General features: G+C 50.8%; 1 protein-coding gene across 1 annotated transcript in view; it reads right to left on the bottom strand.

The window, feature by feature from the left end:
* tnrc6c1 (trinucleotide repeat containing adaptor 6C1) overlaps positions 1-13,321 on the bottom strand; it is a 68,508-nt gene that overhangs the window by 24,835 nt on the left and 30,352 nt on the right. The window contains exons 5-6 of the mRNA XM_088600046.1: positions 2,692-5,214; positions 129-332 (exon numbers count right to left, since the gene is read on the bottom strand). Of these exons, the coding sequence (XP_088456172.1) occupies positions 129-332; positions 2,692-5,214 (2,727 nt within the window). The remainder of the gene's footprint in view (positions 1-128; positions 333-2,691; positions 5,215-13,321) is intronic.

Here is a 13,321-nt window from a genome sequence, read left to right as displayed (position 1 = left end):
CCGAGGGGGATGGCTAAATGTGTTCGCCAGTCTCACTGCTTGTGGATAGAAGCTATTCCAGACAGCTGCGTGCTCTGTGGGCCCTGTTTGTCTTGAGCAGGTAAGTATACCCGAGCAGTAAGGGTTACCTGGCTTGCAGGGGGCTGATCCGGGGGGGACGCTGCCCCTGCTGTAGTGCCCTGCAGGATCAGGGGAGGTGTCTCCCCAGCCCCCACAGCCACTCGGGGGCTTGCCCCAGGCCGAGGTCCCGTTGTCCACTGCCGGGGAAGCAGAGGCCGGCTCGCCCCACGAGGGCTCGGGCTTGGAGTGGACGCTGGGCAGCTCTCCCCAGCCTGCCAGAGAGAGAGAGAGAGAGAGAGAGAGAGAGAGAGAGAGAGAGAGAGAGAGAGAGAGAGAGAGAGAGAGAGGACACTTCAGCTCCATCACACCAGAGATTCGATCAAACCTACGCCTCCCTGTCCTGCTCTGTGCGTGCCATTTTCACTCTGGAGCACAAGTGGACCACTTCCCCGACACACGGCCAGTCTTCTGCCCATCCCTGACACATGCTCCCACTGTCCCAGGACATCTCTCCTCTACCTTACTGACACGATTCCTGTTGATGAACTTATGTCGCTACCTTGCAATTTGGACAGTATTGTTTTACAATTAAAACCCACTAAAGCTTGAGGACAGATTCCTTATTCAAGTGTATATTTCAACCAATTCATCTGCATCCCCCCCACACCACAGGAAGCAGGAGTACCTTTTAAAAATCAACTCGAGAGATCCAGCCTTCTCTAAATGAACGGCTGTAATGCCCATTTAATTCTTGGCCCGCCTCTAACAGTTGGCTGCCAAACCCTCGCCATGCATGGTGTCTAATCCCTCCTTGGCTTGGGCTATACACTCCAACTAACAGCAGGGGGCGCCTGACCTTTCCAGTGCAGCCACCCATAACCACTTGCAGATGGCAGTTTCCTATAATTACAGATTTCCTTAAAGGAAAATGAAACTTTCTGGTAATTTGCCATTTTCACTGAGTTTGTAAACAACATTCCTTGGCTTTTTCACCCTCCCAGTATTCAGGTCCCCCCCATTACACATCTGTATCTGTCGTATCATTTCTTAGACCATTTTGGTGGCCATCACTGAAGGATCCCATGGGCTTCGTGCCTGCTGGTGCAACCAAAAAACCTTTTCCCTTATAACAGTTTGCAAAGACCGGTTTGTTGCTGTTATACAGTAAGCATCTCAAATCAACCAAAACCTCGATATGTTCTGAAGATGTTTCAGATGGAGCCCACTGCGTGGAACCTGTCAGCTGCGGTCTGGTTGAATTCCCAGCTAATGGCCCCTTCCTACAGCTCCGTTTCTGACACGGAACCCCAGCAAAGACAGAAACCAACTGTGCTCATTGCACTTCCAGGCCAGCTCTGCACCTGCACACAGATGGGGGACTGGCTGTTTTGATCACGGCTGTGTGGCTTTGAAAGCGTGCCGGCAGCACGTCACAACGTCAGCCCTGACGCACTGGCTTTCCAAGTGCCTAAACCATCAGACACCCCTCAGCGACCCCAAGGGGAAAGACTGCGGGCGTCTTGTCAGCATCTGTGGATGCTGTGTGTGGAGTCCACAGCCTCCAGCACTGCCTGTTTTTTTTTTACAAGGTCTGCGTTCACTGCTCTTTTCTCTGGAAGCCAATTACATCGGCTGCGAACAATCTCAGACAGCACTAGGGGCACTATATTTTAACGCTCGTAGGTACCCCCAAAGACCGTGCGGTTGTCTCGGAAGATTCAAGATGGGGTCAACTCTTGGGGAGTGAAAAAACAAAAACGGACACATTGAATACACCAATGCTTAGCAGTGCAAGTTGACTCACAAGCCTGCACCGTTTCTCCCTCCCCTACACACAGAAAATAAAACTGCACTCAGGTGAAGGAATAATTTCAGTGCCATGTACACTGTAATTACCATCCCACAGAATATTCTGAACACGGTGATACATGACCGGGTGAGAATCCATTCAAGTCTGCGATTAGCATCAATTACAAAACAACACAAGAAAATAATTTGAGGCATCAAAACCACCGATACGAATGAAACGCAATCGCTGTCAGGGCTGTATCAGGAGATGCATAAATGGGGGAAAAAATTACAAGGAACGTCATCAATTAGCAACTGTACAGAAACACAATTACAGAAGGGATTTCTTCCCCTGGAGTTTTCCAGCGCAGCGCGAGCTGGTGTATGATCCAGCCCTGAATACTAATTCACCCGAGCCAGGGTGGACACCGTCCTCCAGGGCCTGAGCTCCTGCAGGGCTCACAAGCACTTCTAATCAACACGACAAAGAGCCCAATAAAGAGGTGATCCGATTCCTCTCCCAAACAATCGATTCAAAAAAGCAAACAAGATCAGCAGGGGCAGGGAGGAACACGCCTGTACAGTCAGGAGGGACTGCTGCTGCTGAAAAATGGGGAGCAAGACTCACGCGCTGCACAAAAATTCTGATCCCTTCAGCTTTTCCAACGAGTTAGCACGGGGTTTCCGGTTCACAAAATAAGACGCCTCGCTTTGAGCAAACCAACAGGGAATTATACACTTACAAATAAGGCGGTGAGTTTGTTTTACCAGGGCCCAGTGCTCTCAAAATTAAAGTGGTCCTAAATCCTGCTCGACAGGAGGGGGCAGCAGCCAGGCACTCACCTGGCCCAGCGAGGGGAGGCCGGCCCTGCGGGGCACCTGCTTGGTGAGGCGCTGCCGTCTCGGGCGTGCTGTTGTTGTTGGCGTTGTTGGCGGCGGTGTGGCTGTGGCTGTGGTTCTGGCCTGGGGTGCCCCCGTGGTGCGGGGGGTGGTGGTGGTGGTGGTGGTGGTGGTGGTGGTGGTTGTTGTTGTTGCTGGGGGCAGGGGGGTTGTTGTTGTTGCTGCTGCTGCTGCTGTTGTTGTTGTTGCTGCTGGGAGCGGGGTTGCTCTGGATCACGGGGTTGTTCCTGTCCCACATGTTGACAGCCTTGTTGCAAGCGCTCGGGTCGCCCCAAGCCGAGGTACCGTCGTCGATCTCCATCTTGCGGCGGATGGAGGGAGGGGAGGGCTCCTCCCAGCCGGTAGGCTCCCCTCCCGCCTCGGGCTTCGCGCCCCCGCCCCAGCCCGAGCCGCTCTGCTTGACAGAGCCCGCGCCCCCCCAAGACCCCACGCCCCCCCCGGCCATGCTGCCGCCGCCCGGGCCGTCTTGGGGCTTGCCACCCCACCCCTGCACGGGGGCGCTGTTGCGCTGCGTCTCCCCCCAGCTCGCCCCCGGCTTCCCCCACCCCCGTGGGCCTTCCTTCCAGCCGCCTTCCCCCTCCCAGGGGGTGGCAGTCGGGCCGTTCTTCTTGCCCTCCCCGGTCTCCCCCCAGTCCCCCGCGCCCCCGTTACCGCTAGGAGCCCCGCCCCCCCAGCCGTGGGAAGGCTTGGGCCCCTCGCCCCAGCTGTGGGGTTTGACCTTGGCGGGGGGGTCGTCCCAGCTGGGGGATTTCTCCTCGGGACCCCAGGACAGCCCGCCCTTGGGGGGGTTGGCACTGGGGCCGCTGGGCGAGGGGTCTCCCCAGCCCCCAGAGCCGTTGGGTGCTTTCTTGCTGCCGGGCTGCTCGCCCCAGCCGGAGCCGGGTGGACCGGGGGCGGGCGTGACGAGCACCGGGGAAGGGTTCCCCCAGCCCGAAGCGGCCGAGGAACTGGAACTGGACCCTTCGCCCTTCCCGGCCGAGTTCGACATCTGAGCAGCGCCGGGGTTTGCGTTGGCGCCTCCGCTGGCCAGCTGGGGTCCAGCCGAGGAGGACGCAGCGGAGGATGAGCCCCAGGCTTCGGTCCCGTTGTCGTTCTTGCGGTCGGGCCGCGGCGGTTCCTCGGTCTCCCACACCGTGTGCTGCCGAACCGGGGTCTGGCCCCAGCCGGTGTTGCACAGCACGCGGGGATCCAGGTCTTGCCTGGGCAGGGGAGGGGCCGGCTCTTGCTCGCTGGACGACCTCTCCCTCCGGCGAGACCGGCCCTCAAGGCTGTCGTTGCTGCCCTCGCTGGCGGGGGCGTTGGCCGTGCGAGTCCAGGAGCTGAGCTGCTCCTGGGGGGGGGCGCCGGTCGACTCCCACCCTTTGGCCTCGCTGGAATGCTTGCCCCAGTCGCCGCCAGCTGATCGTCCCCAGGCACCAGTGCCCCCAGCTCCTCCTCCTCCTCCTCCTCCTCCATTCCCGGAACGGCCCCAAGCAGAGAGCAGGCCGGGGCCGCTCGTTGGCCCCGAATCCCAACCAGAATCCTTAGAGCCAGCTGACTTGGCATCGCCATTGCCCCACACTGAACCCCCCTCTCCATTGACCTGTGAGGCTCCAGTGGGAGGCTGAACAAGGGACCCCATGCCCACGGGTACAGTCCCCCAGCTGGGCAGGCCGTGGATGGGGCTGAGAGGCTCCTGTTTAGTGTTATTTGGTCCATCAGTGTTAAGGTTCTGAGGTTCGACGCTGAAAGACACATTCGTGGACGGGGAGGAGCGAGGCTCTGTAGCGTCAGGAGGGAGAAGACTCCCCCAGGCATTGCTGCCGTTACCCCCTGCAAGGTTTCCATTGGCGCTGCCCATATTGCCACCGCCACTGTTGCCCTGAACCGGTGGAGCTCCTGCTGGGCTGCAGAGGTTGGGGGTAGGAGGAGGGTTATTACCCCCCAGCCCACCGCCCCCCATGCCGTTGCCTTCATGCCCTAGCACAGGCCAGGCAGCAGGGTTGGCATTCGGGTTTAGGTTCAAGTTAAAGTTGGAGGAGCCCCAGCAGGGCTGGCCCCTCCCTCCCACTGGCAGGTTGTCCGTCTTCCCCTCTCCTCCAATGGTGGAGGGGCAGTGGGCGGGCCCAGAGCCCCAGCCGCGGCTGGCCCCGCCCTGGCCAGAAACCATGTTTCCCGAGTGGTTGGCGCTGGTTTTGCTGCTGGGGTGTTGGGCGGGGAAGTGGCCTTGCTGCCCGCCCCCCGTGGCCATGCTCATGCTGCTACTACTGCTACTGCTGCTAATCTCTGTGGCACAGTCAGTGTCCGTGGTGCATTCTGGGGGGGCGTGGCTGTCGCCGCGGGAAATGGAAGGCCACGCCTCGGTGTCACGCTCGTCGATGATCACTTGATCCCAGCTGCTGCTGTTGGCTTCGCTCCGACTGGTGGGCTGGGGTCCCCAGTGGGGATTCTCATACTGGGCTCCCAGGCCGCTCTGGTGGGGCAGCTCTGCAAGGCAAGGAGACAGGGAGACCAAGATGTTAGCCTTGCAAAGAAGGAAGTTTTACTGGCTGTTTCAGAACATTGAAGAACACCGTGCAAAGAAAATGGAGCAAACAGTAATGGCCCCTGAGGCTGTGATCGCTTGCGTAACATTTATTAAGATAAAACAATGCCGCCAATCACCCCTAACCTGCGAAAAAGCACACAGCGAACAATTCTGTACGATTAAGAATATATTACATTCATGGTTTTGTAACTTGATATTATGTGACAGCCCTTTTCCAAACAGGTGAGTAAAACTAGGCAATATAAAAATGTGATAAAATCTTTGACTTCAAGGGCTTTGCAAAATGTTAACTACTTCCTGCTAATTAAAAGTATAGAAGACGGAGTGAGACGTTTACGGCCCGAGGGGATGAGAGGCAGAGCGAGCCGTTCCAGCCGGTCAGCGCAGGTACCGTCCAGCCCGAGAGAGAGAGAGAGAGAGAGAGAGAGAGAGAGAGAGAGAGAGAGAGAGAGAGGGGGCCGGCCCGAGGAGGCCCATCAGTCTCCATTTCACTTTCCCAGGCCGGCGCCGAGAGAGGGGCGACGGGGCGGAACGGTGCTCATTTAGCGAGATCGCACCAAGACGTGCCCTCATCCATCTCTCCCCACGCTCTGCCAGCCCTGCACAATGCCGGGGCTGCAGCTGCACCACGTGACGCCAGGGGCTCCGGGCGCAGCCCCGCTCCCGCCACTCGCCGCCCACGCACGGCCAGGTACAGGACCACCGCTTCCAGAGTTCGATCCCACTCTCGCCTGCCCGGCTCGGTTCATTCATCTGCTCTACGGTCACTTTTAAAAGAAGCTTCATCCTTCAGATGTCGAGAAAAGCACATAAGGCTCCTCTCAGCTGGGGCTCAACTATTTAAAAACCCAAACTTACTCTAGTAACACGGACCTATGCTGCAGTGAAATTAAAAATGAATGGGAATCTGCAGGGGTAGAAGCCACGCTGGATAATTACTGGACAGCTGAAGAAAAGAGCAGGGAAGGCTCGGCCATTTTAAACGCCGAATGTTAAAACTCCAGTGTGCAGCTGGAGGCTGCGTCCCAGTGCGAGATTAGTGAAAAGCCCTGCAGCGCAGCCAATCAAAACCTGCAAAAGACAGCAGCGAGCTCTGTGGCTTCCCTTCCTTTCGTCTTCACAGCAGTGCTGCGGTGCTCTGGCTTCCTGTGGGGAATCGGGGCGAGTTTTCCACCCCGCTTCAACATCTTCAGCGTGCTCATAAAAACAACACGTAGGAAAGCGACTTCACAGTTTCCCTGCTCTGCAAAGTTGGTGCACGGACTTCAACACTCGACGTGCTAGAGAAAATGCATTCCTAAATGTACTTAGATCACCTCAAAACTAGACGTCTCTAGCTACTCTCTTTCTTGCACACCCACACACACAAAAAAAAAAAAGACAGGACGGAAAAATTTTAGACAGACCGGCTCTTTTTAAACAACAAAAATACGAACTGTTAGCAATGGAACACGTTTAAAGAATTCTATTTTAATAGGAATGATAAAAGAATAACTTAAGAATTGAAACTCGTTTCTATTATAGATTGAAATTCCTAGTATTTGTAGATGCTGATATGAAGTTTGCAAAAACTGTATTTTGGGAATTTGTCTTGTGTTCTTTTCTGTGAACTACAGTCATTTCTGCATCATTCTCCCATTCCAGGCACTTATCTTCCCTTCCCAGGCAGCGATATCTCTCTGCCCTTTAATACAGTTCACACCTCCCCAGTGTCACATGGGCACTACACTACTGCTGACAGCACCACCTCCTAATTCCTCCCTACTTATCAACGCACAAGTCTCTCTCTTCAGGACACCCCCCTCCCCTCCAGAGAAAGCCACAGTAGCTCCACACCATTACAGTGACCACCTGGACAGATAGCCCTTTAGCTCTTAACTACAATACTGTTCTTTAGAGCCACCACTCCAAGCCCCCAAGGTCAAGCAATCCCGCTATCAACACATGAATGCGCAGAGTCTCTCACTTCCTCTCCTAACCAAAACACAACAGTCCAGACCTGGGCTCTTCACAATCACTTCACACTCCCGCCCGCTCAGTGCTGCTATCAACAATCCTGCATTCCTCTCATGGGATCTGCACCACCCTGCAGCCCAGACTACCTCTTCCTCTGCTGGTTTTCCAGATCTGAACATGCTTCACGCGTCCCTATGTAAAAAAAACAGGACTTGTTTCAGGGCATGGAACAAGTGCAATTCTGTTATCTTTCAGTGTCAATATCTTGGCAAGCGCTTCAGACTGGCACGGTGTCAATCCTTTTTTGTTGTTGTTGTTGTGTTTGGTATGTGCCTGCATGCATGTGTGTGTGAGGGGGCTGATCCTCAGAGCAAGCTATGTGCGCAGTATAACAAGATCCCATACCAGGCAGGATCTCAACCCTTTCCTGCAAAAGGAAAAGTGACAACGAACAACGACGCAGAAAAAGAAGGGAGAATAAAGAGCAGCAATAGGCTCTCGACACAACACTGTCCTTTTGCTGCAAAGGACGCCATTTTATCAAACCTGAACCGCAGCCAAGAGCCTGGAACTGCTGCGTCTCCGTCTCGCTCGCTCTCTAAAAACGCCCGAGCGCTAAATTAATCACACAACTCGGGAGAGCGAGCGGCCGCTTCTGTTTTTGTTATCATTTGAACGCTACCCTCGGAGAAGTGGGGGGAAAAAAAAACACAGGAATAGACAAACGCAGCCAGCAGGGAAGGAGCGGACGAAATACCTGGAGAGAGGTGCCGACCGACCATCCTGAGAGAGGCTGCTACGTTGTGTGTGAAGCGGTGGCCATCCCCGTTTCAATATGTCTGCTGCAAGGCATCTGAACCTCATTCTGAAAAGCTGCCAAGAGATTGCTTCTCTGTGTGCAAGCGACCGCCCTTCAATCCCAGTCTGGCTCGGCTTGATCCAACCTCTACAGCCCCGCTCCCTCTCTTTCCCTACTTAAAACACTCTCTTCCTGCAGGAATCTGAAATTTGCACGGAGGTATAGGTGTCTTCTTCTCTGGGCTGGGGAAGGAGGGAGGGTTTGAAGCACTGCTGTGAACGGAGGCATTTCTGGAGTGCGACACAGAGGGGATTAATGGAGGGGGGAAAAAAAAGAAAAGGGCTTCCTTCTCTTCTCCCTGCACTTCAAACTGTCACAAAATATTTAGCCTACACCACTCTGGCTGCAATTACCAGTGCAGCTTACAGTCTCTCTCTGAATACCAGCCAAAAACAAAGCCACTCCAGCTTCCCTGATTGGCCACTCTGGAAATGAGACTCTGCTCTATTCATCTTCCTTCTAAAATACACACACACTCTCTCGCTCTCTCAAAGCAGTTTTCTGTATTTATATTAAAACAGCAAATCCTTGAATGCTCTGCATACAAGTGTAGCCCCCCCCTGCTTCTGTGCCCCCCCACCCCCACTTAAAAAACACAACCCAACACTCGCATAAAACAAAGAGATAAACATGTTAAATGAAGCTCACAAGGATACGGGCAAGAGGCCAAAGACTGAAATGTCTTTCCACACAGTACCCGAGTTGAAATGAGCGAGGGAGGGGAGGGGTGTCAGAATGAGAAAACACTAGCTTGCAGCATGAAGGATTACATTGTTTATAAATGATCCAAATGACTCCCAAAAACAATACGTCACAGCCTGCAAAGAACGGGCCTTTATTATGTGCTAATTCAGCTCCAGCCTCTCTCAAGTGAAACATGCAATGATGTCATCAGACTTGCTCCTGACTGCTAGCTTTGTCTTTAAATACCCCTTCATGGAAGCTCAGGCTCCTCGAGATCAAAGGGCTCAGTTTTGGTGTACCCCCCCAGAACTCTGATGGCACAGCGATTTAAACCTCAACCACTCTTTATAAGGAGCACAGCACTTGGAAAGAAGGAAGCAAGCAGGGAGAATAAAGGCCAACGATTAAAATGCCGTTGACTGGACCTGTGAAAACGGGGCAGGCGTTATAGCAGTTCAGCTCCAACACAAACGACAAGTTTTGGTAATGCTTGAAATTAAACTGTATAGACAAGGGTTAAGCCGATAAAGGATGATCACTTTACTGTAAACAGAGGGACTGCTGGATAGTGACCCTGACATCATCACTGCTCTCGCTGGACCCTTTGTTATATAAATAACCTTTCATTCGTCACTTTAAAGCTTAATCTAAAAGGCAACCCAAGTTTCTAATGCAGGTATTAACTGGAGTTTAAGTCATCATGGCTTAAAGTCTCGTTCGTGCTTTCCTGACAACTTTGAGAAAACATGCAGTAGTTGCTATGGTTCTGAAGGGCCAACAAAGACAATGCATATGTTTCAGCTCCCTGTTCACCTCCTTAATTGCGCTGCAAGCCCTGCGCATCACAGATTTTGCATTGTGAAGCAGACCTAATTCACCCCACTGCAAGACGACACTCCCCATAGTGAAGGGGGAGGAGGCAGGAGTCACAATTGATGTCATTCATAATAATCTGGACTGAGCCGCATCCAATATACATTTTTTTTTTGGGGGGGGTCTGCGGGACTTCCAAGTGGCTCAAATGGGAAAAGGTACAAGCCCAAGAGCAGGATGAGCTCCTTGATCGCAGGCTGGAGCCGGGGTCACGTCACTGACCAGGTGGGACTGGGAAAATCCCCCAGGTGGCGGAGCACATTCGGTTGAGCACCACTGAGGGTTGGGTGGGGCTGGCCAGCTAGGGCTCTCAACGTCACAGCGTCTGCATGCATGCAGTGCTGTCAGAGAGGGATGCAGCGCTCCTCCCGTTGGTGCTGCATCTCCAGCATAGGGCTATTTCACTTGTGTTAGACACAGGGAAGTGGGAAGGTCTGAGGGAGTCCGCCTTCACTTCCTCATTCTCCCCTGTGTGCGGTCACAGGGTTTATGTGTCAAAAGTCCCACAATTGGCTATTCCAAACTGGGTGGATATAGCAAAAGCAATTGTCAAAAACTGGCTACATTTCTAAAGAAAACCTCATGCTTTGAGGTTAGGTAAGGTACGATACTCTGACCTTGAAGCCCCAGTTACACTTGTAAACAAACCTCCTCAGAGCTGCCCTAGGACTTCTCTGCTCGCCAAATGGCCCAGATCTGGCACTTTAAAGGCCAGTCAAGAGGGGCAGACCTGACTGATGCCGCTACAAAATGGCTACATATGGGAACATTCAGAGAAATCTGCCGTACGCTCTGAAGCTGGGACTGCACAGCACCATCCTGCTCCAGCTGACTCTCTGGCACATGATGGAAACGAAAGGTGACACAATAAGGACAGAAAGGGCAGGGTGACCAGCGCAGCAGTCTGCTTCGCTTCGGGGGGAGCGGGATATCTATATATACCTATATACCCAGGATATCTACCAGGTAGCAGTGAGGCACTCGGACCTGATCTATACGAGGATGTCTGTAGCCAGAACCGATGTCATTTAGAAAAAATCTTGGAGAAGGGAGAAGAACCCAGCACCTCCAAGCTCTTGGAGAAGGGACAGAAGCCTTGCTGCAATCATGCTCAATCACATTGCTCTTAAGATATTTTGGAAACCACATTTATTTGAAAGCCTTTATGTGTAACACAGTAGTAAAAGCAGTATGGTTTTAAGGACTACAGTCTTGGCAATTGATAATATAATTATGCTGCGTCAAAGATTAAATACACAAACTGAGGATTTCAAAAGTAATGTCAAATTCCCTGAATGACGACAAGGTTTTGACCTTTTTGTTAATTTTAGATCTGTAAAAACCCAGGGGAAAAAAAAATCAATTCAGATTTTTTTTTTTATATTTCAGTTGCGCACTTGCATTTTGTAATTGTGTGCTTTCAAGTTGTAAGTGTACCTTTAAGGGCAATGACATGAGCACTTAGACTGGGGGATGGGGGGCAGGCACACACCTGCCCTGTCAGTCAAAACTATATCTTTTTACAGAAACATAAGCCAACCAAAAGCAAGGATCAGGCACTTCTACATATACTTCCTTGATACAGAGCCCTATACCATCAAAGCTCTTCTTAGAAAATCATTCAGAAAACAAGAAAGAACAGCCAGATATCCCACAGCTAGCACACTTGTGAACTATAACCAAATACGCAGAAGAATGTTCTCGTGTTTCTGTTAATCAGAAGCCCATGCATTTGCTGGTAAACCCAGGTTCAGTGATATTTTGCAGAGAACACTTGATCATTGATGTCACTGCTTTGTAATGAGATGATCCTTTCATTCAAATCATTCAATTAATTTGCTTTCAACACACTTTACAGCAAAAGGCACTTCCATACTCAAAGAATAGGGACAATTTAAACGGATGTGAAGGCAATGCCACTGCTCGGTGCAGGAAGCTTCCAATGCAACAATATACAGCAAAAACTTGATCTACAAAGCAACACTGTGACTTAATCGCTAATGAAGACCAAATCCAGCAACATCCCGAAATAATCTGACCATTAGCAGCTATACATTAAGTATGCCTGAGCAATACTCTTCCAGACTACAACAAAAGATGTGTGTTTGCAGCAGACAGAGTATAATATTGGGTAAAAATACAAAATGAATACTTAAATTAATCTAGATAAAAATCAGGTTATTTTCTCTCTTTTTCCTCTAGAGCTATTTCTTTAAATATAATTCACTACAGAAGGAACTGGTTTATAACACTGCCTAGCAAGCAGTGCAAGAATGCTCTGCGCCACAACGAACACTGGCCGTATTGATAAATGCGCTGTTCCCCTTCTTGATTCCTCTACAGCCAAGATACCCCGTGAGGCTGGGGCCCACAACCTGTCCATCACATTTCTCTCCCCTCTGCCTCCACCATCAGCTTTGGTTTGTGCGATTGCATCCAGATCTCTCAGTGGCCTGAAAGTCTAGCTTAAAGCCCTCTTTCCTGCGCTGGCTTTAACAGGGAAAGACATGTAGCTGTGCTGCAGAGCAAGAGCCCCAGATGAGTCACACACTTTTTACTGTAAGCTCTGACTCACAAAATCCAGAGCTCTGGTCCACTGCCACAATCGCAGACCGCTGCATGCTCAACTTAGCTAACCTGAATTGGGTTTTCACTCAAGTGAGAAATTAGGGAGTGTGAGAACAGGACACGTGAGAGGGAAATACACATGATTAAAAACTAGACTCAAGGCCAAGCATGGCATCCAACACAGTTTATGTTCAGATATATATCTGCATAGCAGACCAGCTAACAATCTATAATCCAATGTTTCTTCACCAGCAGGATATTTAAAGTTTTGGGGAAATGCTTCTTTTTATTTTATTGGATTTATTTGTTCATTTTGCACTGGTTCTCCTAACACAAATCCTTTGGCAAAACGCGTTTAATCTGGTCATTCCAATAAAGCTACTTCAAATTGAATTATCTTTAATAACAACGCTTGGATATATTATTCAATTAAGGGATTAAAAATGCGAGATGGCAGCTACTGTTTGGTAATAAAATAATAAAAATCAATAAATCCTGGTGTATTTCAGGCCAGGGGCATTACTTTCATTAAAAAAATATCACGTCTCCTCATTTAACAGGCATTACATCATGAAACACACCTGACTGAAAACACAACTATTTATACAGACGGAAATGTGGGCATATTGTTTCAAATATCTGCTTCACTGAGAATTCTTCAGACAATGAACTGTTTACTTTGGGCTGTGAAAGAAACCTATGTCACCTCTGCAAGCACTGCACTAGTTCATTATCTTACAATAGTACCTACAGACCTTCTATATAACATGGAAGAGCAGAGCGACGGGTTAATTTGTGGAAAATTAGAAAGGCAATGCTGTTCACTTCATTTCTTGATGATCTTATTTCATACTTGTGAAACAAAATCCTGCAGCAATGTTGAAATGATAGAAGCACCAATGATGTACAGCCAACCCATCCATGCAATTCCTTTGGCGACCAAGCTAATTAAACCACGGAACTGCGGGAGTCCAAGGGAAAATTAATATTCTTTCTCAAGGAAAATGACAGAAATACAAGCCCGGTGACTGTAGGCTTCCACCCATGCAAATAAATCTCACCAGGTCTTTCAAAAGCTATCAACAAAAAACACATGATAAAAACAT

This window comes from Lepisosteus platostomus, chromosome 11 (assembly GCF_059453375.1).
Source record: "Lepisosteus platostomus isolate fLepPlt1 chromosome 11, fLepPlt1.hap1, whole genome shotgun sequence".
In the NCBI taxonomy this organism is placed as follows: Eukaryota; Metazoa; Chordata; class Actinopteri; order Semionotiformes; family Lepisosteidae; genus Lepisosteus; species Lepisosteus platostomus.
The sequence above is the reverse complement of the archived record's forward strand: the minus strand, read 5'-3'. Positions and strand labels throughout refer to the sequence as shown.